Source organism: Cavia porcellus, unplaced genomic scaffold, assembly GCF_034190915.1.
Source record: "Cavia porcellus strain 051 isolate PalLab524CR breed Dunkin Hartley unplaced genomic scaffold, mCavPor4.1 scaffold_7, whole genome shotgun sequence".
Classification (NCBI taxonomy): Eukaryota; Metazoa; Chordata; class Mammalia; order Rodentia; family Caviidae; genus Cavia; species Cavia porcellus.
The window spans coordinates 58,239,830-58,266,026 of record NW_026947490.1 but is presented as its reverse complement, the minus strand read 5'-3'; the positions used below and the strand labels follow the sequence as shown (position 1 = coordinate 58,266,026).

Genomic DNA, 26,197 nt, shown 5'->3' with positions numbered 1-26,197 from the left:
AAAACCTGAAAAGGTCACGTCACAGTGATATATGTGCACCTATGTTCATAGCAGCGCAGTTTGTAATAGCTAAATCTTGGAAACAACCAAAATGCCCATCCACTGCAGAGTGGATGAAAAAGATGTGGTATTTTTATATGATGGAATATTACTCAGCTATAAAAAAGGATGACCTTGAGGCCTTTATATTGAAATGGAGGCAACTTGAGACTATCCTCATAATACAAATAAATAAGAATCATATTTATAAATATCACATTTTGTTTCTAGTGTAAAAAGAAATAAGAGCTGTAGGAGTAATAAAATCCAAAACATGTAATTGCTATTGTAAAAAAAGAAAGGAAAAGAAAGTGTTCTAAAGGATATAACTGCATGTATGTTTAATTGTGTAAGACAGATAATCATATTACTAAATTTTTGTTGGATTGTTGAGCAGAACTGTTTGCACTTTCACTGTTTGCAGTCTCACTGTTTCAATGTCTACTTTGTATGCTTTACTTTTGTAACTTGAACAACTATTTTTAAGAGGATACTATGTAATTTATCAACTAGTGACTTCTTAGTGTTTATTTTTTATTTTTTGGAATTCTGTATTGTTGCTATTCTTTTTTCTGTTTTGCTTTTTTCTTTCTCTTTAAAAAAATAAATAAACGTCAAGAAACAATTCTCTTGTGTTAATAAATCTTGCACTAAGTTGTTGATACTGAGCTGGTTTAGGGTAAGAAGACTACAGTGGGTATGGAGCGGACAGGGACAGCGATCACAAAGTAGAAACAACATCAACACCAACAAGTAGAATGGGATTTCTAAGAGCTAACCTTACAAAGAAGTAGTTTCTAAATTATTTATGGGACATAAATATTTGATGAGATCTTAGAGTTATATACTCGTTTATAACACAACTCATAGTTTGTTTTAATAGCAAGTCATAAAGCATACTTACAATAAACAGATTTTTGGTTGGTCCATCATGTTGGGAAATATTTCTAATCATTTTCATCAGCAATGGATCCTTGAACTTCAGAGCCCTTTTCATGAGCATCTTCAGCCCATTTCCTAGAATAGAAAACAGAACATTTCCTCATTAAAACTAAGGCTACTTCAAGTCTCATGGTTTTATGAATCATTATAAAGCAGCATGTATGTTCAGTAAAATGCACAACCTTAACTCTATAACTTCATTAACTTAGATGCACGTTTGCACAACCCATGCTCCATCTCAACAGAGTACCTCCATTTACTCTAGAAAGTCCCCTCCCAGTCAATCCTCTTCCTCAGATACAATTATATTTGTTTTCTTCTTCTTTTCCTACTGTTTCCTATTTTCAAATACAGATTAATTCTGTGTGATCTAGATCTTCATATTAATAGACTCAAACATTGTGTGTCTTTTTATGTCTGCTGTAGGCATCAAAATTTTTCTTTTTTTTTTTTTTTTTTTTTTGGTACCTGGAATCAAACTCAGGGCCTGGTGCTTTCCAGGAGGTGCTCTGCTGCTGAGTTACATCCCCAGCCCTGCACCACAATTTTGTTTTTTGCACTATCAGAGGATATGTTTATTTTTTAAAAAATTTTTTTTATTTTAAAGAGATTAAGACAAAAGAGGACATAACAAAGCAGATCAGAACAATGTAAGCAACACAGTATTTCACCACAAGACAACCTGTAATTAACAGTAACTATCATAATGTCTCTTTCTTTGAAATAGTTGAGCATAACTTCATATACAATAGTATCAAACATAACCAAATAGTATAAAACTATTCAAGAGAATGAAAGTGTTGCAGGGCATTCAGAACCAAATAACAGAGAATGAATAATGGCTACTATATTATCTCATTTTCATAGAAAATTTGTTTATACTATTACATATAATAAACTCCAATAAGGTACAATATGATAGAATCAATGGAAACAGAAGAACAAAAGCATGGTATGACTTCAGAGTAAGATGATATTAAATCAACAATGGCTATTCTAATGTCTTGTTTTCTTCAAAATGCTGTTCATACTATCACAGATAATAAAATCAAACAAACCAAGATAAAACCATTCCAACTAATGAATGCAAACATTATAAGGCTTCAAAGCAATGTAATGGGGAAATGATGATTACCATAAACTCTTAAGTACTCTTACCATTTCTTACACTAGGGATACTATATGGCATTTATACATGTGAGTTTGATTTATTTCTTATGAGTATGGTCTCAAGTTGCATCCATTTATCTATAAATATCAATGTGATCATTTTTTGTAGCTGAGTAATACTCCATTGTATAAAAATACCACAACTTTTTTATTCATTCCTCAGTTGATGGACACTTAGGTTGTTTCCAAGATCTGGCTACTACAAATTGCTGCACCACAAATTTTAAAAACAATTTTAAACCAGAAACACTTGACCTCTAGGATTTCTTTTTCTAAGAATATATGACTAGAAATGCATAAAGACACAGAGAAGGGATAATTAGTGCACCACTATTTGTAGCGAAAAAGAAATAACAAACTCATCAATCTTCTGTGTCTGATTTTATTTGACTAAGCATTATAGTCTCATGATGCATCCACTGTTTTATAAATGACTCAAACTTATCCATGGCTGAGTGGTGCTCCAGTGTGTCTATATATGACTTTGCTTTATTCATTCTGATGTTGGGCATGTATTTTGCTTTTGAAGTTTAGCTACTCTGAGTGGTGCTGCTATAAACATGGGTATGCACATATCACCGTAACAGCCCCCATAATACATGTTCTTAGGTGTTTAAGTTTTTGTTAGTGCATGTTTGCCATATGTAATGGATAAATTCATCTCAGGAAGTTGCTACACATACATATCACATCTCTACAAGTTTTTATTTTCTATTTCCTTATCCTTCTTTTCCTCCATTCCTAGATCCTGTTCCTGTCTGCAAAAGGTCTACCTCTGTTTCCTATCATCTAATTTTCAATTTGCTTTTTATTTACACTTTGGGTTTCTCATAAAAGAGAAACTGTACAATACTTAATTTTCTGTGTCTGACTCATTTCGTAACATTAAGGTCTCAAAGTGTATCATTATAACAGTTGTGATTTTAACTCTTTCAGGAAGATATCCAGAAGCACACTGCTGGGTCAAATGTAATTACTATTTCTAACTTTTTTAGGAATCTCCATACTGATTGCTATAGTAGTTGAACTAGTTTACATTCCCACCAACAGTGTAGAAGGATTCCTATTCCCTGCAGCCTCACCAGTATTGGTTGGTTTGTAAGTTTTTGATGATAATCATTTTTTCCTGGAATAAGATGGAATCTTAGTGTTGCTTTGATTTGACAACATTTCTCTAATGCCAAAGATGCTGAACATTTTTTCTTGCATATATTGGTCATCTGTGCTTCTTCTTTTGAGAAGTGTTTATTTTAATTGCCCATATATGATTGTTCTTTTGAGGATCTAATATTTGCAGTTTTTTATATAATCAAGATATCAATTCTGTCCAAGAAGTAGCTAGAATTTTTTCTCCTACTCTGTAGATTCTTCTGCCTGTTATTTCCTTCCTTTGCTGTATAGAGCTTTTCATTTGCTATAATCCCATTTGTTAATTGTCAAGGTTTTGTGTGTGTGTGTGTGTGTAACCAGGGTTCGGTTCAGAAAGTCCTTGCTTACATGCTTGTCTTTAAGAGTTTTACCTATTTCATCATCTAGCAGATTCAGTGTTTCCATCTTCATATCTAGGCCATTGATCCATTCTGATTTGGTTTTAGTACAGAAGCAGAGATACGGGTCAAGATTCATTCTGCGTGTGGATAACCAGTTTTCCCAGCACTATTTGTTAAAAAGGCCATCTTTTCTTTAATGCACGTGTGTGGCCCCTTTGTCAAAGATCAGATTGCTCAATGTGTCTGGAGTTGTTTCCATAACCTCTAATCCATTCCATTGTCCCTCCAGTATGTTTTTGTGCCCAGTACAATGCTATCTTGATTACTGTAAGATAACTTAAAATCTGGCATTATAACACTTCCTACTTATGCTCTTGTTGCTCAGGATTGCTTTTGTTATTCTGGGTATCTTTTGGTTCCGTATAAATCTATATGTTTTCGATAGTATGGCTATTTTGACAATTACTGGTTACTATCCAGGAATAGCGGTTGTCTTTCCAATTTGTAACGACCTCTTCAGTTTCTTTTTTCAGTGTACAACAATGTTCCTTACACAGGTCTTTCATTTCCTTGTTTACGTTAATTCTTAGGTATTTAATTTGTTTTGAAGTTACCCCACTGGGATCATTTTCCTGATATCTTTCTCTGTGGATTCACAGTTGGTGTGCAGGAACACTACTGGATATTGTGTATTGATTTTTTTAATCCTGATTGTTTGCTGCACTTGTTCCTTAGTTCTAAAAATCTCTGGTAGAGAATTTTGGGTCTTATATGTAAAGGACCAGGTCATTTATAATTAATGACAATTTGATTTCTTCCTTTCCCGTTCAAATCATTTTCTTTTCTTTTCTTCTTCTTTTTTTTTTTTTTTTTTTTTTTTTGTTTTACAGCTCTTGCTAAAGTTTTAAGTATTATATTGAAGAGGAGTGGTAATGGTGGAAATCCTTGAATTATTCTTGAATTTAAAGGAAATTCTTTCAGGTTTTCTCCATTGAGTCTGATGATGACAGATCTGTCATAAACAACTTTTATCAGTTTTGAGGTAAGGTTTTGTAGTTTCTTGTAAGTCCCTGGATTTCAGCAATGTGTGATATTATTTTGCATTTTTCATTTCTAATTACACCAATATAGGTTTTTCCTTCCCTTCTTTTGGAAAATTTTGCTAGGAATTTATCTTGTATAGCCTTTCAAAGAACCAACTACCTTTCATTGATTCTTTGTATTTTTTTTGTCTCAGAATGTCTTAATTTCCATTCTAATCTTTAAAATTTTTTTCCTGTTACTATTATTGCATTTGAATTATTCTTGTTTTTCTGGGAGTTTGAGATAAATCCATAGATCATTTACTTAGGACAGCTCTACTCTTTCAATATGTGCATTTATAGTTATAAACTGCCCTTTTAGCACTGTTATTGGGTCCCATAGGTTTTGGTATGTTGCATGTATTTTCATTGTCATTTGATTCTATGAGCTTTTGAGTTCTTCCTCGATTTTTTCTGATTCGCTGATTATTCAATAATTTATCCTTTAATCTCCATTATTTGCATAATTTCTGTGGTTTCTTTTGGTGTTAATTTGTAGATCTGATAGAATGCAGGGGATTACTTTGGTTGTTTCATATTTATATAAGGATATTATCTATGGCCTAAATTGGGGTCTATGTTGGAAAAGTTCTGTGTGTTGCTGAGTAAAATGTTGTTGGATGAAACACTTCAAGATATTAATTTTAAAAGAACACTTTATTATATATATATATATATATATATATATTATATGTATATACACACACAGGAAAATCACATTTTATTTTGACATATTTCTGGACGATTAAAAGATTTAGTATTTTCCCTAGAGGTAATAAACAAATTCAGCAGCATAGCTGGATACAAAGTCAACACTCAAAGATCAATAGCATTCCTGTACACAAATTAAAACTCACTGAGAGAGAAATTATGGAAATATCACCTTTCACAATAGCATCTAAAAAAATGAAATACCTAGGAATCAACCTAACCAAGAATGTAAAAGACCTATATGCTGAAAATCGTATTACTCTAAAAAAAGAGACTGAAGAGGATATTAGAAAATGGAAGGATGTTCCTTGCTCTTGGTTTAGGAAGAACCAACATTGTGAAAATGACCACACTCCCAACTGTTATACAGATTTAATGCAATCCCAATCAAAATACCATTCATATACCTTACAGATTTAGAGAAAACATTCCAAAATTTGGAAACAGAAGAAACCTAGAATAGCAAAGATGATTCTAGGCAACAAAGGCAAGGCATATAGCATCTCAATTCCTGACTTGAAACTATACTACAAAGTCACAATGATGAAATTAGCATGATACTGGCAAAGAAATAGACCTGAGGATAAACCGAACAGATTAGAAGACGCAAACCCAACTACAAAGACACTCGGCCACCTTGTATTTGACAAAGGGGCTAAACATGTTCACTGGAAAAAGGATAGCCTCTTTAATAAATGGTGTTGGAAAAATTGGCTTTCCATATGCCAAAGACTGAAACTAGACTCATTCCTATCACCATGTACTAAATTAAAGTCAAAATGGATCAAAGATCTAAATATTACAACAGAAACACTAAATCTACTGCAAGACAAGGTAGGTAGAAATCTTGGAGGCATTGGGGTAGGCAGAGAATTCATGAACAACATGCAAAATGCATGGAAAGTACTTCAAAGAATCAACAACTGGGATCTCATATTATTAAAAAGTTTTTTTTTTAACTTCAAAAGAAATCACAATGTGAAAAAAACCTCACCTAATTGGAGAGATTTTAGCCAACAATCCCTCAGACAAAGGACTTATATCCAGAATTTATAAAGCACTGAAAAACATCAAGCTCCCCAAATTCAAAGATCGTTTTAAAAAATGGCCATCTGAGATGAACACATATTTCTCAGGTGAAGATATACAAATGGCAAATAAATACATGAAGAAATGGTCACCGTCACTGGTCATTTGAGAAATACAAATTAAAATAGCATTGAGATTTCATCTCTGGAAAGAATGGTTGCCATTAAGAAATCAACTGATAACAAATGTTGGCAAGGCTGTGGGGAAAAAGGAACACTGCTCCATTGTTGGTGGGAGTGTAGACTGGTTCAGCCACTGTGGAAATCAGTATGGAGATTCCTCAACAAACTAGGATTAGAAGTTTCATTCAACCTAGCTATTCCCCTCCAGAGTATTTTCCCCCCAAAACTGAAAAGATCATGTCACAGTGATATATGTGCACCCATGTTTACAGCAGCACAATTTGTAATAGCTAAATCTTGGAAACAACCAAAATGCCCATCAACTGCAGAGCGGATGAAAAAGATGTGGTATTTTTTCACAATGGAATATTACTCAGCTATAAAAAGGATAATCTTGAGGTCTTTATAGGTAAATGGAAGCAACTAGAGACTATCTTCATGAGTGAAATAAAACTCACATTTGTAAATATCACATTGTCTTTCTAATGTAAAAAATAATAAAAATTGAAAGAGTAATAAGATCCAAAATGTATAATAGATATTGTAAAAATGAAAGGGAAGGAAAGTGCTCTAAAGGATATAACTGTACGTATGCTTAAGTGTGTAAGATAGGTGATCATATTACTGTTTTCATTGGATCACTGAACAGCTTTGTACTGTCAATGTTTGAGTGTGTCCACTTTTTATGCTTTGATTTTGTAACTTGAACAACTATTTCTAAGAGGACAATATGTAATTTGTCACTAGTGATTTCTTACTGTTAGTATTTTTTTTTGAAATTCTGTATTATTTCTACCCTTTTTTGTTTTGTCTTTTTTTCTTTTTTCTTCAAATAAAAAAAGCCCAAAAATAAGACAAGCTTATTGTTTTTTTCCACAATAAAGAAAATGGTAACTGACAAGCCTGAAAAAAAAGATTAGTATTTTCCTATTTGTTCATTTGTAATTTTTATAATGAACATCTCATACTTGTTAAAGAAAAGTATTCTTTGAAACATCATAATATGTACTACATTCTACTAAGACATAGAAACAATAACCTATTACACTTATATTTTATTATCTTTCACGGTAGACAATTGTTTCACAAATGGAAGCTTCATTTTATGTATAAAATGTTTTAAAAATCAAAATTTAATCAATGATACTTTAGTTTATAAAATGTTATTGAAGGGTGTCTCCATTTATGACATAATATCTTATGTGACTCTTAAGAACTGTTTAAGTATAGTGATTTAGGTATCTATTATAATTCCTAGGTAAGTAAGATTTAGAAGTTCACTGTAATTCTGAGTTCTTTAGTATCTATTTTCCATCAAATTCAATTATCATGTGCTAATGAGGTTACCTGGGAAGCTAACAGGCACTAACCTTCACAGATCAGCTGTACATTCCTCTTATTAGCAGCAAGATTAATGCAGAGAGAAATGAGTTCCAAATCAATTCGTTCATCTGAGCATTCAAAGAGCATCTTCATTAACTAACAAAAAGAACAGAACAAATATTACTAAAAAAATCATAAAATGTTGTATCTTAGATTTAACATTGAAAATAATATAATCTATATTTCAACACAAAATTGAAATGGTGTTCAATAACCGAATGAGTATTTAGATAATGAACTACTAGATGCCCTGTATAAATATAAACTTCCAGGTACAGTGGAAAATAGAAGAAAAATATCAGGTAATAGTTCTGCACATAAGGAATTACTTGCAAGCTGAGCATTCCATGTAAGGAAAGCAGCTTATACAAAGGACCCAATACAGAAAGGAATACAATGGTTCTACAGAATCAAAACAGAGCATGGGTAGAAAATAAATGGCTGAGAAGAAGGCAAAAACCATGTAAGACGGGGTGTTGAAATACTACATGTTAAGGATTTGGGGCTTCATCTAAGGATAAATGGAAGTTATTAAAATGTTTCCAAATAGGAAACTGTCTAGTTAAGATTTGTATCCCCAAAAGATCAGGCCAGTGTAACAAGCAGACTAAATCACAATCATAACATGGGATCTAGGAGGCTACAAGAAAAGTCCAAGTGAGATGATGCCTGTGTAGACAAGGTGGGCCAATGAGGATTAATATAATGGATTGATCAAAGATATGTTTAGCAGAAAGAATCAAACTGGGATTTTACAACTGAGTAGATGTTGGGGTTAAGGAAAAAAAATGTAAGACCCCAAGGATCTTGTACTGACCTATGAAATGGATGGTGGAACTAATATATAACAAGAAAAGCTAATTAAGATAGCAGAGGGCTGGAGATGTACCTTGGTGGTATGGCAAGACACTAGGTTCAGACCCTAGTACTACCCCCCCCCCCACAATGTAGGACAGAGTCTTAAAAGAAAGATAGTGCTTTTAGTTCAGGTATGTTGAGTTTCTATTGTCTATGACAGTCTAGTGCAGAATACTCAGTGGAAAGTTATAAATGTAGGGCTGAGTTTAGAGGAGATATCTAGACTGGATGTATAATGTCAGGAATTGTCTTGTGTTATTGCTAACTGAAGCTGCAGGCTGAATTCAGTAAGTTGGGTATGGGTATGAAATGAGAATAGAATTCTATTTAATTATAAAAGAAAGCAAAGAAGGGTCTGAGAAGTAGCAAACCAAAAGCTAAGTAGGAAAAGGTAGGCTACCTATAGTAGTAAGCTAAATTTATCATGATGAGAGACCACTGCAATAAAAAAAGAGAAATAATCTTTATGCAATGCTTCATAAAAGTTAATCTGCTATTGGAAAATCACATTAACAGAGTATATAGTACATGAAGATATCATGTAAATCTATTTTTTCTCTAAGTCCAAATTACTAACATACAGAAATTATTTCTAAGTTTTATAAACTCAAAATTTCCATGTTTTATCTCAGAGCTATACCCTTTAGGACAGCAAGTCTTCATGAATCAGGTATATTGCTTTATATACAGAAAATGAATAATAAATATTTATTTTAGACCCTATTTTATTGAGTCTTGTTTTGATTGTTTTCTGGGCTAGTTCCAAATAACTTCTGAGTTTGAAAGATACAAACAATACACAATATCAGCAATATTTTCTATGTGCTAGCAATGAATAACAGGAAATTGAAATAAAAAGTAAATACCATTCCAACTGATAAGTGCAATTCTAATAAAATGTAGTAATCTATACGCTGAAAATTATAAAGCGTGGCAGCAGCCAAATGTTTGGCATACATCATGCTCTCTCCCAGATTACCCACCATGTGGCCAAGTAAGGAATTTTTGGATAGAGAAACATTATTACTTAATAATGCTGTAGAATAAAAAGATTCTATGGCAAAAATAAAGTAATCTTAATTTTCTGTACATATATTTAACAGATTTTGAAAATCTTACTTTACTTCTATATCAGCTAATAACAAATGTGAATAGAAATTAAATTACAAATTAGAAAAAATGTAGGTGACAATCTTCTACTGTAATTAGTATGTTTTCCATACTGCAATTTAGAACTTATTAAAGATTTCTTCTGAAGTTTGACTAATACTAAAAAACCTTATAATGAAAATTTGTTACATTAAAGCAATGGTTTAACAAGGCAAAATATTTATTGATAGCATAAATTATATCAAGTTAGCCTTTGTAGTACGAGAACTTCCCCTGAAAACTGATTTTTAAAAACATTTCCATGTGAAACCTCATACAGAAATAATTAGAAACTCCACTTTAAAATACTATTACACAGTTTGAAAACCTACCCAATCCTCATCCTCAAAACTCTGAGAAATGAGGACTAAATATGAAAGGAATGTATCAAAATACAGAATTAGCTTTTCATAGAAAGAGACATTCAGTTTTAATTAAAGCATTCAAATTTAAAAACAAGTTCACCGAAACTCCAAGCCCAACAGTGAAACCCTGCCTTTGATTACTACCCATCATACTTCAAAAGTAAGTGAAGCTGCCAACAACTAGGAAACACTGAAACTCGATTTGCTCTGTTTTAGCCATGTCTGCTGTCATCTTTTACTAATTTCACAGGAAAACGCTAAAAGGGCTTCAGCCTGGGCAGTGAAGATGCCATAGTGTTCAATCAGCCAAGTCCCGCGTTGGGTATCAGATGCCAAAGACCCAGGACTGAAATCACTGTGTCTAGACTCTCTGGCACCTGCCTTCACTTATTTACCACTGACCAGAGGGCAACCCCCACCGCTCTCAGCATTCACGTACACCTCCACCACCCCCGCCGCGCTGCCCCAACATCTTTGAATGATTATGCCAGACCTTCGCCTGCCTCCGGAATCTCCTCTGACTGGCTACTCCCTCGCTCCCTTGTTTGAAGTGATGCTCTGGTTTCTGAACTTCAGCAGATAATGGCAGCAAGAGCAAGGGGGCTGTCAGAAAGGACGTTTACCAGCATTCAGCTAAAAAAAAGCTTACAGATCAAAGAGAGGCCAAATAGGACAAGTGTGGTGGACGGCATGTGGATCACCACGAAGACTCCTGCACACTGTTCTAGAGTAAAATATTAAATAACACCATGACATCACTACCTAACCATGTACTTTGATTGGCTGTTCTACTGCCAATAAATACTTTTATAAGCATCTGGATGGCATTTGCACCTATTTAAACAAAACATACAGAGGTCTAAATAACAATGAACTGTTAATGTGTACTTTTAACTATTATTAGAATACAACCATTAACTCCCGGCTATCCCACATATGCTTACCTGAAACAGTCTACCTACTGAGACCATTACGACCATGTACAAAGCAACACTCAACCTGGTCCCCAAATTTTGCCATAGTGACAAATGAGAAAAGAAAATTAAGAGTACATTGGTAATTAGAGACAATAAAGTACACAGACAACAAAGCAGTACAATTTTGAGAAATATTGCAGGGCTGTTTTATGTATTGTCAACTATTCTTGATGTTAAATTTTTAAAAAAATTAACTCTAATTATAGGTTTATTTCATAAAACACAAACTATGTAAGAAAGGTAATATTTAAAATAGGCTATGAGTGGGTTAAAATGATGAAAAAGATAATGTTTTACTGAGTATCTTAATTTTGAATAGTGACTTAGAGTTTATAAAGCCGATATATAATATCAGATGTAAATGAAGAATAATCATGTTCCCGCATTCTTTTTGATCATATAAATTATTGTTCAATACAACTGAGCCTCTGCCTTCCTACATTCAAAGTTATTTTAGGTTTCTTTTTGACAACAGTTATAAACAATACCTGAAGATCTTTACTAAATAATTATTAATATGCATAATTCAAGGAAATAAAATATTAACTCTCAACTCAAACTTGATATGGCTTTCTTTAATAAGCAGGTTAATCAGAGGCTGTTAATAGTAAAGTTGAAGCCTCATTAGAGATTACTAACAGTACTTCTGAAAGGAAAAGAAATCTTACCTAATTTCTGTTTTGCTTTCCATCATTCTCTTATTTTGCAATGAACTTGGCATTAGGTATAAATAAAATCACGCCAACATTTGCCTAAATATCATGTAAAAACTGGGCACTGTGAAGTGTAAGTTATAGGCTAGATGGCACTTTAGGTACAAACATTCTAGATTATTTAGTTTTCTCAAAATACTGCCTTATACTAAACAGCTTTAGGATATTTACAACATAATTTGGTGCATAACGTCAGTATTCCAATAAGAGTTGAAATTAGAATAAACTAAAAAACCTTGAGCCCTAAATGTGTTTTGGAAAATTTTGTTCATGAAATACAGATTATAAATGTTCTGGAAATTCCACTGCTGACATATCTGATGTTAGAAAACTGTCTGGCAAGAAAACATGGAGGAATTCTGTTATTGAAACTGTATGGCGAAGCTGTACACACAAACTTTTAAATGGCAATAAGAATGATGTCTAAGAAGTAGTCTAAACATGGTTATTATTTATTAATCATAAAGCTTTATATTTCATATTTGACTTTATACATTCTAAAAGGCTAGGACAACACCAAATTCAAGATGCAATGCAGTTAAGCTTTATATTCCTTCTTAATTTGGACTCATTTTTCTTTTATTTAGTATTGTTCTTTAAAAAATTTAAATGTGATAAATCAATGAATCTGTGCAAGAACTGTATTTCTTTTTGGCTGCTTTCCAATTCATATCCTGTAGTCAATGAAATTTTGACACTAAATGAGATCGAAAAAGCAACACTCTTTGAAATGCCAAAGCAGAAATCTTTAGAACAGATGGAGCGAGACTGTAGTAAATCATCTGTAATCTCCCCTTGACATGGCTACTCTTTTATTGAAAACCTGTTTGACAAAGAATTTGATTATGCTTTGAATCGGTTATAGTCTGACACTCCTATCTCTGTAAGGCCTGACTTGTTAGTAAGGCGTGCTGTATTTTCTTTGAAGGATGTCTGCTTCTTATAAACAATTATATTAATTTGCACCTGATATGAAAGGCTAAGAAATTATCCTTGAGAGCTCATCAGTTTTCTTTTTAACTGCATGTATGTGAAGTTTTAAAATGCAGAAATGGCAAATTCCATCTTACTCCTGTCCCATTAGTTTGGAATCAAGGGTGTCAATTTGAATTAATGTAATGAGACATTATTATATATATCAAATACTTCAGCACACCCTTTGAAATGTGATTTTGCTTTTCTACTTTAGGAAATTATAAAAATATAATGTTAAAAAGCAGAATAGTTAGTGTTCCAATCATCAGATATTCACATTAGTGGAGCTTGGTTTAGTGATGACTAATCGCACAATGTTGATCCCATGGATATAAATATTCCTAAGAGTACAACTACACAGATATGAAATCTCTAACCTTAAAACAGACTTAAAAAAAGTCAGTAGGCTTCTTCAAAACAAACAGACCTACCATGTGGAATATATTAAAAAGAGAAGAAATGGTGGTGGATGCCTACTACAGTCTCAGCTACTCAGGAGTCTGAGGCAGGAGGACTACAAGTTTAAGATCTGCCTGGACAACTTACTAAAATGCTGTGTCAAATAATATGGCTGAGAATGTGATACAACATCTGTTTAGTAGGTATGATGCTCTGGATTCAATCCCTAGTACACACACACACACAAAAAAAAAAAAAAAAAAAAAAAGAAAAAAGAAAAAGAACAGAGGGAAGAGAAAAGATATAGGAAAGGAATGAGGGAGGGAGGGTAGGAAAAAATTGTTCTTGAGAACAATGTTATTAAAGATAGTAATATGCAATATATTAACTAGTGTTGATTTCTTACTGTTATTTTTTTGAAATTCTGTATTATTTCTATATTTTTGTTTTGCTTTTTAAAATAAAACAAATACAAAACTATCAACTACAAACAAAATTAAAAGGCATGTGACAATTGAGAAATACTTGTAACCGATATTCATGAGAATGTAAAACAGAAAAATACCATATTGTTAAAGACTCAGTAATAATTACTATTGTTAAAAGTGAAATCATAGTTGGATATATAAATGTATCCCTTCTTAGAACATAATGTGATCAAAATGTGTCAAAGACATAAGTGTTCTTAAGGAAAATCTATAGATATAGAAAAGCATTTGCTTATGTTTTTATGAGATAAGCTAGGAAAATCTAAACATATAATTTAACAATATTTAATTAATGTTCAGGAAACAATACATTTACATATTGGAAAAAACTTTAGTAGAGTATTCAATGGGAGTATATGCATGATCTATTAATAAAGCAATACACAAAATTATATAGACAATAGAATTGCAATATATTACGTTTTTTAAATCTATAGAAGAAAGTATACCAAATTTTAAATAGCTGTCTCTTGGATTGGGGTAACAGAAAGTTATTCTCATTTTGTCACAGTCCTGTACTTTATTTTAGTGAAGTGCTAATCATTGAACCTAGGACGCTGGGTATGCTAGGCAAGTTTTCTGCTAGCAGATGTATCCCCAGTTCTGTATTTTCTAAATTTTCTGTAACAAATTTATATTTGTGATAATAATAATTTTTAAGGAAATTAGATCTTAAAAATCAGGAGAAGAAAGCAAAACAAAGAACATATTTTAAGTGTTAAAACACTTAACCACTTACCTGTGGTATACAGTCAGTGTATGCAAACATTGATTTAAAGCGGTCATCCATACTTATGTGGTAAAGCACACATATTGCTATTTGTTTGTAGTTTTCGTTGCCTAAGAATAAAATAATGGATACATTTAAGTATATACACACATGCTCTGCACATACTCAAATTAATATGCTAAAACTTAAACTACTGAGTAAAATCCTTACACATTAATGTGGAAAATATTTGGAGCTCCCTAATTCAAATCCAAAGCTTGGAGCACACTAATGTTTTCAGGGATACATTTGGAGAAAAACTAGCCTCAACCCTAAAAATGCACCATTTTCATATTGCAAAATAAAAGACAGTGGGTCAATAACTTCCTCATCATTAGTGTTTTATCAAAACATCTGGTTAATACAATCTCTTAACAATAACAATGTATAAGAAATATTAAACAAAAAGTACATACAATTTCTATGAATTAAAACTGGGAATATTCAAAAGATGAAATAGAAACTATTTGTAAAATAAAAACATACATGACTATAAAATGCAAAATTAAGCATAGTCTAAAGAATATCTCAGCATTTCTGAGATTAGGTTGTTCTGAGAGAGGGGTATAGCTCAATGATAAGAGTGCTTGCCTAGATATAAAGCTAGGATATATCAGAGAAAGTCATATGCAAAATCTTAAGGGTGAATATTAATAAGTCAATGGCTATAGAAGATATAATATTTATACTTGAGGTTGAGAATTTTATTTAGAGGAAAGAGTAATGCAAAAATTATGAACTTTTTCCAATACGAGTAGGGACAAACTACGTAATTTTCACCTGTAACATTATTTAAGATCAGAGCAATTATGTAAGATTTTCATAAATCATGCTTACATTGTTGAAGGCATTCATTTACACTTATTCCAAAACCTCGTGCACATTTCCCATAGGAAAACATATTTACACAAATTTCCAAGAATGTGAAGGTGAAAAATTAAAATAATTCAACTCTATTCCCTCAAAGAGGCAACTATCTTAGGTCTTGGTCAAATAGTTTTCCAATGGTCAAATAGAAGTACTGTGTGTGTGTGTGTTTCTCTTAAGCAAGTGAACTATTATAAAATCTTTTAAAATAGGATACTAAAGTGAACTAACATTCTGAACATCAGTTGCTTCCCTCTCTTGGAGGGCATTTTTTTTTCTGGTTTATCTGTTGGTAAGTTCTAGTACTGCTACTTAATTTTCATAAAATATTATTTGAAAATATTTTCAAATGTTCAATGGGTTCACTGAAAAGTAGATTTTGAAGCCATGCAACTTACTTGATGATAAAAAGAACAAAGAGAGATCAATAACCAATATAAAAGATTCTTCAATATCAAAGTAAATCATCAAACATTAAAATCCAATGTGGGGCTAAGATTGAAACAGAATAGAAAGCTTTTCATCTAGGCTTCAGGAGTCTTTCTGCTGCTGGTGTCAATAAAAAAGATTCCAAAGCCAATGTTTTTAGTTGGTGCATCACACATATAAAGTGAGAGGAAATAAAGATTTGCCATTAAAAAATATGTGTTCCCTTTAAAGGACAATAATGCCAGTTCTCTCTGTCTTCTCTCTCTTTGTACTATATATATGTATATCTCTGTCTTCTCTCTCTTTGTACTATATATATATATATATATATATATATATATATGAATGACACAAGAGGTGAGGAATCCTAATGTTATAGAAATTTATAATAAACTGGTGAGTACTATGTAAGAGAAAGTTCCCATACAAAATACTCTATAGCAAAACTAAGTAACTACTTGCAAAAAATGTAGTGGTTCCACTGCAACCAGTCCTAACTGTGCACTTGCTCATATGTTCTTTCTCTTTTTCTCTCCATATTCATGGCCAAAGGTAAAACCACCTTGCAATTCTTCCCCATACAATCATAATACTTCTCTACCTGTGATTCTCTGTTTAAAAAAAAACACAGAAGCAAAATAATCCTAACATGTCCCAAATTTCTCTTTTCCTAAAATAAGACTAGTCAGAACTTAGCTGAAAACTAAAGGACTAAAAGAAACAGAAACTCTTAAGGATACAAGGCTATGAGACGATTATACTTTCTAACACCAATATTCTTTGAGAGAAGGGCAAAGAGAAAGGGCTAAACAATGACATTACTCCTATGCCATGTATTCAACATTTATTTTCTAGATTTAGCCTTGACAACAACTGAAGAGGTAGGTAGTATTCTTTGACTTAGACACTAGGCAATGATACCAGCTGGGTTTGTAACTCTTTCAAAAAGAACACAGCTGTGAATCTGAGATTCAAGCCTAGCACTGACTTATACAGCCCATGCACATATTTTTTTCATAAGCCTCCAAGGGACAGCAGAAAAAGTGAAATCAATAATGTCAAACAGTTGGGGATACAGCTCAGTGGCACAGCACTTGCCTAGTGTTCATGAGGCCCTAGAGTTCTCCACCCCCAGGACCGTAAAAAACTAACACAAAAACCAAAACAATGCCAGATAAGTATGTTCGCAACATTATTCGTTAGGACACTGAACAGGAGGCAGATGCTACTAGAAGAAATGTTTTAGGATCTGTGACTCTTGAGAAAGAAAGTACAAAGGCTGGAGAAGCAAGGAGATGAAATTCAGACATGAAATAGAAGAATGTGTCTGTGTCTAGATAGTTTGTTCCAATGGATGATTAATGTTCTTGGCAGGGGCAAAACTGCTCTGGAGGCAGGCAGATTAAATTTGTGGTTCTGCCACTTATTAGCTATCTGGCTTTGTAGTCTATGTAAATTCTGTACTTCAGTTTCTTCATCTATAAAAATGGAATAATGTCTTTATTTCAAAAGTTTGTTATGCAAGGATTAGGAGACTCCTAGCAAAGCACTTATCAGTCTGATAGTAGTATACTAATTCAATAGATATAATTTATTGTCATTAGTAGGTCAAAAATAACATTTTGTCTTACCGTTAGAATAATATTACCGTAAGTTCCTAATGCACATGTTGTAATGTATTCTTCTAGCCTCAAAACTATAGTTAGGAGGGATTCTGGGAAGATGGCAGAGTGCTAAGCAGCAAAGTACTCTCAGAGTCACCATTCAGAGGCTGGAATATAGCAACATGAGGAAGACAAGGAGGAGGAAAGTGGGTGGCTGGCACCCAGGAAGAATGCGTGAATTGAAGCCCATGGAGAGAATGAAGAGAGAAACTTCAATGAAGGATGTAGCTGGCAGCACCTTCTCTCTTGAGATGGGACTCACTGAGTGAGAGAAGCGAATGGAACCTGCAGAGGTAGTTATGGTGACAGTGACAGGTGGTGACCTGGAAGCCTCTGCTGAGAGATGCAGCAGTGGAGGCGGGGAGGGGACGTGAAGGGGAGCAGCAGACGTGAAGGACTGCACTGACTGGTGGTGACCGCAAGGGTCTCACTATGACCATGGGAGAAAACAATTGGCCTAGAAACATTATGGAGATGGGCAGCCTGAGATCAAAACTCCCAACTGTGGCTGGCTCCTTCTAGTGGCTTCCAGCATGGTTCAGACCCACGGAATGGGTCAGAAGGCAGTGAGCCAAATGTAACTGACTGGCCTCCACCAGAAAGTGCAGGCTTATTGAGATTACCCACCATCCTGCCAAAAAGCTACATATCAGGACTGTGTCTCCATAGATTGCCTGCCAGCAAAAGCACAGACAAACCTGGACAAACATGGAAGTGGACTATTTTCCCTCATGTCTTCTGCCTCCTCTCTCTCATTTGTTTTGTATGTTTTTTTCCTTTTCTTTCTCCTTTATTATTTGACCTTGTTTTTATGTAAGTGTGAACATGTTTTCTGGCCTCTCTGTGGTTGTGTTCTGTTTAATGTTTTAATCTTTTCCCTTACTCTTTCCCTCAAGTCTTCTACGCCAGTTTCCGTGTAGAAATTGGTGTAGAAAGTTAGTGTGATCCCCCTTGGTCCTCCAACTTTATATCTCATCTCTTCTTCTTCCAATTCTCTATCTTCTCCAAAAACTATTTTAAATTTTAAGCCCTGAGGGTAAAATAGGCATATCAATTGATATATCATTGTATACTGCATATAATTTTCTGGTGTGTTTTAGATTGTTATATAACCATAAATCTAGTTTATATGGTTAAAAGTGGTAAATTAAGGGTTAGCTCAGTTTGTCATTTTCTAGGCTGTGTTTGATGCTATTGGTACCACTATAGCAAAACTGACATAATTGTTCTACATAGGGGTTGGTTCTGGTATTCGATGACTGAGATTGACTAAGGGTCATAGAAAATATTGTGGCACAGTGCCAAAGAACCAGGGACTGGGTCAAACAATAAACTGAAGTAGTAAGATCTTCCAGCTGACTCAAAACCCAAAAATTAGCTACACCTGGAACATACTCCAGAGAAGTAGTCATTGTCTGTTATGGTTTGTGTTCAGCTGTCCCCCCCCCCCCAAGCCTCATAAAATCATAGAAGTGGCTGAATCTAGCATTTGTGATTGGGTCATTGTCTAGCTCTGGGATTGGTGGCAGGAGTACTTTCCCTCTTTTGCCCTTTAGCACTTGTCGTTTAAAGCTTGGAGCCGGCTGAGTATGGACTGAATTCTCCAAGACTGTGAGATGAATAAACTTTTTCTTGCTTCACTTTGGGTATCAGGTATTTTGTCTCAACAACAAGAGAAAAGTAACCAAGACATTACCTAAGGGTTCTAAATACTAGAAATAAAGCAACACATCATATGCAATTTACTTGCAATTTACTAGGAAATGAATTTAAACAAGAAAAGAAAATGATAAGACACTTAAACAAGATGCAACCCCATACATCCAGTTCACCAAAGGTAAATCCAGGGGGCTATAAGGAGAGACAATCTGAAAGGCTCCCAGCAGGGCTTTCTAAAGTGGTAACAATAAAACAACTGAATGAGCCTCTGGAAAAAATGAAATCAGAAATAATCTCTTAGATAACTACAGAGATGGTGTCCAAAATAAGGACTATGCTTAGTGATGTTAGAGCAGATACAGACAAAAAAATAGATGAGCTTAAGAAAATTATGGAAGCTCAGCTTAGGAAAGAAATGGAATCCATAAAGCAGATTCAAGCAGATATCAAGAAGAATAAAAATTCCATTGAAAGTAAATAAGGCCACTGTGAGGACAGGATCTCAGATAATAAAGACAGGTGTGTAGTTAGTGACCAAGAAAAAAAAAGATTTCTCAAAAACAGCAAGAGAAATCAATCTAGCAGCTGCTAAATGAGACAAAGAAAAATAACTAAAGAATGATTAGAGTCAATGAAAAAGCAGAAAATACCACAAATAACATTAAGAAAATGTTCAGACATCATGGCAGAAAACTTCCCTGGTAGAGAAAAAAGAATTTGATATTCAGATAAGTGAGGCATACAGAACAACCCCCCCCCCCCCGGAAAAAAAATCTACAGCAAGGCAGATCATAGTCAAGATTCCACTTTCCTAGAATCTTAAAAGCTGTTAGGGAAAAGAAACAAATCACCTATAAAGGAAAGCTCATCAGAATAACAGCTGACTTCTCAGCACAAACTCTCAAGTCAAGGAGAGGTGTTTTTTTTTTTTTTTTTTTTGCCTCTTCTATTTTTTTTTTCCTAAATAAAAGATGAATTCTCAAGGGAAAAAAAAGCTATGTACATAAGGAACTATGTCTTGCTTCATCGTCTACTCGGAACCAGTAGTTGTGTTGCTGTCATAGAATCAGGAAATAGGTTGTGGTAAGTTGGAAGAGGTACATACGCTGCTGTTATCATTTTACCAGCGAACCATCTGCCATGCAATGCATTGACAGCAGCAATAGCTGCAGCAATTGATGGGCACTTCACATACACATTGCCCTGAGCAGAATTCTTGTCAACATAAATATGAATACTCCTCCATGTTTATTACACTCTTCTATCACATCATCCTTAATCTCTGTATCCCATCCAACTTCTTCTTCTGTTTGGGGATTAAACATATTAGACAGCTGGAAACACTGTGTTGCAAGGAGTTGCACAGAGGCAGCTGCAGCTAAAACTGAAGCTTCAGTCTGTTGGGAAAGTTGTGTTTGCAAATCTGCCACAGCACCAAATGCCAAAGAGCCACTCATTTGTAAAGCTTGCTGTGCAGCTGGTGGAATCTGCAAACCAGTACCTTCCACAAGTCTAGGCATTAAGTGGAGACGACCAGTTGTTCCCAAGTCAATTCCAGTCCTTTCCAGTTCATCACTGTGCAAAAATGAACTGGCACTAGAAGCATCTGTACGTTCAGTAATGTGACCAACTTTCATTGGCCTTCCTGCTAGTTCAAAGCCATTAAGCTGTTCCAAAGTCTTCTTCGCACATTCTGAGTCAGAAAATGTAATGAATCTATATCCCTTCGATTGACCTGTTTCACTGTCCATCATGCGCTGGATACTTTCAATCCTTCCAAAAGGCTCAAATATCCCCTGAAGCATATCTTCAGTTATGTTAAAGTGTAATGAGCCCACATAAAGCCTCATAGGTCCAGTACTTCCCTTTTGTAAATTGTTTGCCATTGCTGCAGCTCTGTTTTTTTCTGCCTGTGATGTTGGAACTATGATTAGCACTCCTAATACCTGTTGCCCAGTTAATCCTATTGCTAGAGGCACTGAACTAACATCAACAAACTCCACATAAGCAATTCCTTCGGAACGTCTGGAATTTCTATCAGAAATCATCCTTACATCTTGAACCTTTCCTAGAAGAGTGGAGAAAAACTCTTCCAAATCTCTTGATCGAATTCTTGCTGCCAGCTGCATGCAGAAAACTGTCCTTACATCTCTCTCCTCTGGAGTTAGATTATCAATAGGTTCCCTCAGAGGGCTCTTGTCTTTTCTGATTGGGCTTTTGCTTTGAGAATGTCGTCTGCTTAATTTGATGCTATGAGGCAACCCAATCTTTCCTCGGATTGCACTGTTAAATTTTAGTCCGGAGTAGGTACTTCTGTAGCAGCCTCGGAATCTTCGATCTCAACTTCTTGAGCGGCTCCGTCTCCTTTCTTTGCTTCTGCTTTGCTGCTGTTCACGGCTTTTGCTCTTTTTCCTTTCTCTATGTCTACTATGCTTTCTTTCCTTACTTTTGCTTCTCTTTGGTTCATGACTTCTGCTCTTGCTTTTCTTCCTCTTTTTGCTACGTTCTTTATGACCGTTAGCACTGCTCAACTTGTTCTCATCCTTCTTATAAGGAGCCTCAAGCATTGCTTTATCAATATCGTCTGCCATTTTCTCTAAACACCTGTGCGGGCTTTCGGACGCCTGTAGTGCTCCTATTCAGAAAGTCCAAGTGTTCCAACTTCTAAAGGAAAACAACTTTCAGCCCACATTGATGTATTCCACAAAACTATCTTTCAGAATTGATGGAGAAATAAGATACTTCCATGACCAAGAAGAGCTGAAGAAATTTATAATCAGCCAACCAGCACTCCAAAATGTTTTGAAGGACATTCTAGAAAGAGATAAGGACTACAGTTCCATGAACCCCAACACAAGGAATACACCAGAGAAGGCAAACAATTAGAAGGGTAAAAAGATCAGCGGAGCCAAGAACTGGAAAATAATATGACAAGGATAATATATCTCAGTTATAACAGTGAATGCTAATGGTCTCAATTCATCAGTCAAGTGACACTGGCAGAATGGATCAAGAACCAAAATTCAACAATATGCTGCATACAAAAGTATTTAATTCAAAAAGAAATTCACAGACTGAAAGTCAAAGGATGGGAAACAATACTCCATGAGACAGGAACCCAGAAAAAATAGGAAGTAGCTATTCTATTTGCAGACAAAGTGAATTTCAAGTCAAGACTGATTAACAGAGATAAAGAAAGCCACTACTATCCTTGTAAAGGTAACAATCCAGAAGGAAGAAATAACAATCATAAATATAGATGCAACACATACTAGTGCATCAGACAATATAATACAAATACTAATGGACATGAAAAATCAAAAAGATTAACTAGACAAAAAAAATCAATAATGAAATGTCAGAACTGAACCAAACTTTTGAACAAATGGACTTGGTAGATGTCTATAGAGTGTTTTACCCTACAACATCAGAATGTACACTTTTCTCAGCTATACAAGGGACAGTCTCCAAAACAAGACCACATACTGGTTCACAGAATATGTTTAAGTAAATGCAAAGAAACTGAAATTATCCCATGCATACTATTAGACCACAGGGCATTGCAATTGGAAAGCTATGGCAAAAGAAACCACAAGAACTTCATAAACACAGGGAAATGAAATAGCACTCTCCTAAACAATCAGTGGGCCACTTAAAGAAGAAATTAGACAGTTTTTACAGTTGAATAATAATGATAATATAACATACTGTAACTTATGGGATACAAAAGCAGTTCAAAAAGAGAAATTTATAGAAGTCAATACACATATATGGAAAACAGCACAAGCACACATGAACAACTTAATGGTGAACCTCAAACTTCTAGAAGGAGAGGCGTAGGCTAAGCCAAAAGCTCATATATGCAAGGAAATTATAAAGATCAGAGCCAAAATTAATGCTTTGGAGACTAAAAACAAAAATACCAAAAAAATATATTTGAATGAAACAATTGGTTCTTTGAAAGAAAGAACTTTATCCAACCTTATCCAAAAAAGGAAAGAAAAAACTCAAATTCATGCAATTAAAAATGAAATGGGTGAAATCACAACAGACCCTGTAGAAATTTAGAAGATCATCTATACCTACACTTTGAAAACTTGTATCCTAACAAGATGAAAAATACAAAAGAAATGGACACATATGAATAGATACATATGAATCACCAAAGCTGAATCAAGAAGATACAAACATCCTAACTAAACCAGTATCAATCAATAAAATTAAAGATGTAAGTGAAAACCTATCAACAAAGAAAAGCCCAGGCCCTCATGGATTCACTGCTGAATTTTACAAGAAACTTAAGAGAAGAACTAACACCACTACTTCTCAAAGTCTTTAATGAAATTGAAAGGGAAGCACTACTTCCAAATTCATTCCTCGAATAAGCATTACCCTGATGCCAAAATCAGTGAAGGATCCAACTAAGAAAGAAAATTACAGGCTAATTTACCTAATGGGTACAGATGCAAAAATCCTCACTAAGATACTGGCAAACAGAATATAGCAAAAATCATCACAAGATTATGCACCATGATTATGCACCTGGGTATTCATCCCAGGGACCCAAGGATGGTTCAACATACATAAATTAATAAATGTAATACACTGTATTAACAGAGCCAAGGTAAGAAATCATATAATCATTTCAATGGATGCAGAAAAAGCTTTTGACAAAGTGCAGCATCCATTTATGATAAAAATCCTACAGAAAATTGGAATAGATGGTTTCTGTCTCAATCTGATAAAAGCTATCTATGACAAACCAACAGCCACCATCATATTAAATGGATAAAGACTGAAAGATTTTTCTCTAAAATCAGGAACAAGACAAGCATTCCCACTGTCTCTATTCTTATTCAGCACAGTCTGGAAACTTTAGCCAGAGCCGTTAGACAAGAGAAAGAAATAAAAGAAATAAGATAGGAAAGGAAGCAGTTAAACTATCATTATTTGCAGATAACACGGCTCTCTACATAGAAGACTCCAAAAACTCCACTAAAAACCTGGCAGACTTAATCAGGAAAATAATACCTTTCATAATAGCACCCAAAAAATGAAATACCTAGGAATCAATCTAATGAAGGATGTAAAAGATCTCTACATTGAAAACTATAGTATTACAAAAAAGGAGATTGAAGAAGATACTAGAAAATGGAGAGATATCCTCTCCATTTGCTCTTAGGTAAGAACCAGTATAGGGAAAATGGCCAGATTTCCAAAACTGTTATACAGATCCAGTGCAATCCTAATAAAAATTCCAAGAACTTATCTCACAGCATTAGAGAAAACCATCCTAAAATTCATCTGGAACCAGAAGAGACTTAGAATTTTAAAGGCAATCTGGGCAACAAAGGTAAGACTAGATATCACAATTCCTAACTTGAAATTGCACTATAAAAGTACTGTGACAGAAACAGCACAGTACTGGCAAAAACAAAACAAAAACACAAAAAAACCCAAACAAACAACAAACCAGATTAGAAGACCAATGGAATAGATTAGAAGATGCAGAAACAACTCCAGACTCATTAAGCCACTTTATCTTTGACAAAGGTGCTAAACATATTCACTGGAAGAAAGTCTCTTTAATAAATGGTGCTGGAAAAACTGGGTTTGCATATTTGAAGATTAAAACTGGACCCTTATCTTTCACCATGCGCTAACTAAATTTGGAATGGATCAAAGATCTAAATATTAAAACAGAAACAATAAATCTGCTGGAAGACAGAGTAGGTAAAACTCTTGAAGACACAGGTGTAGGTAAAGAATTTATGAGTATAAAACCTCAACTGCACAGAAACTATCACAAAGAATTAACAACTTGGGGTCTCATCTTACTAAAATGCTTTGCATAGCAAGAGAAACCACCAATAGAGTGAAAAGACAACCCACAATGTGGGAGAAAATCTTTGCCAGCTGTTTCTCAAAGGATTACTACTGAGAACATACGAAGAACTAAAAAATATTAGTCTTCCCAAATTTAAAGACCCAATCCACTTACCAGATGAAGAAATACGAACTGCAAACAAATATATGAAAAAAACAGGCAACATCTCTGGTCATTCCAGAGATGCAAATTAAAACAACATTGAGGTTCCATCTCATCCCAGAAAGAATGGCTATTGTTAAGAAATCAACCAATAACAAATGCTGGAGGGGCTGTGGGGAGAAAGGAACCTTGCTCCTCTGTTGGTGGGAACGTAGACTCGTGCAACCACTGCAGAAATCAGTGTGGAGATTCCTCAAAAAGCTGGGATTGAACATCCAATTTGACCCAGCTATTCTTCTTCTATCTTCCCAGAAGAATTGAGAACATCATACCACACTGATATATGTGCACCCATGTTTATAGCAGCAAAATTTGTAATAGCCAGATCTTGGAAACAACCTAAATGCCCATCCATTGAGGAATGGATAAAAAAGATGTGGTATTTTTATACAGTGGAGTACTACTTAACCATAAAGAAGAATAAACTTGAGACTTTTATAAGTAAATGGATGTAACTTGAGACCATACTCATTCATGAAATACATCAGACACGAATGTGTAAACACTGTATTGTCTCACTAGTGTGAGAAGCTGAAAGAAACTGTACACACAAAAGATAGTTAAGGTAGTTACACTACTAATTTTTCTGAGCTCATTGAAGAGCAAAGTTAGTACTAGTATTGTTTGGACAATTCAGTGTAGATATCCTGTACTCTGAGTAACTGAATTGAAGACAACGATACACAGTGTATATACCATTGTTACCCCCTAATATCGTGTTCTGAAACTTTTCCTTTTTAAAATTAAAAAAAAAAAAGTATGGTTAGAAGTCAAGTACATTTGGGAAGCAACCAAGATTTCTTTGGGG

General features: G+C 34.3%; 2 protein-coding genes across 5 annotated transcripts in view; both read right to left on the bottom strand.

Moving 5' to 3' along the window:
• Kifap3 (kinesin associated protein 3) overlaps positions 1-26,197 on the bottom strand; it is a 173,758-nt gene that overhangs the window by 54,140 nt on the left and 93,421 nt on the right. For all 4 annotated transcript variants that reach the window (XM_063253658.1, XM_063253661.1, XM_063253660.1 and 1 more), the window contains 3 exons: positions 14,692-14,792; positions 8,016-8,124; positions 944-1,056 (listed from right to left, as the gene is read on the bottom strand). In XM_063253658.1, coding sequence (XP_063109728.1) covers positions 944-1,056; positions 8,016-8,124; positions 14,692-14,792 — 323 coding nt within the window. The remainder of the gene's footprint in view (positions 1-943; positions 1,057-8,015; positions 8,125-14,691; positions 14,793-26,197) is intronic.
• On the bottom strand, positions 20,270-23,546 carry LOC100718945 (RNA-binding protein 39-like). The gene is given in 2 exon segments (XM_063253662.1): positions 20,270-20,578; positions 20,581-23,546. Coding segments are annotated over 2 exon segments (1,566 nt in total). The 5' UTR covers positions 21,932-23,546; the 3' UTR covers positions 20,270-20,363.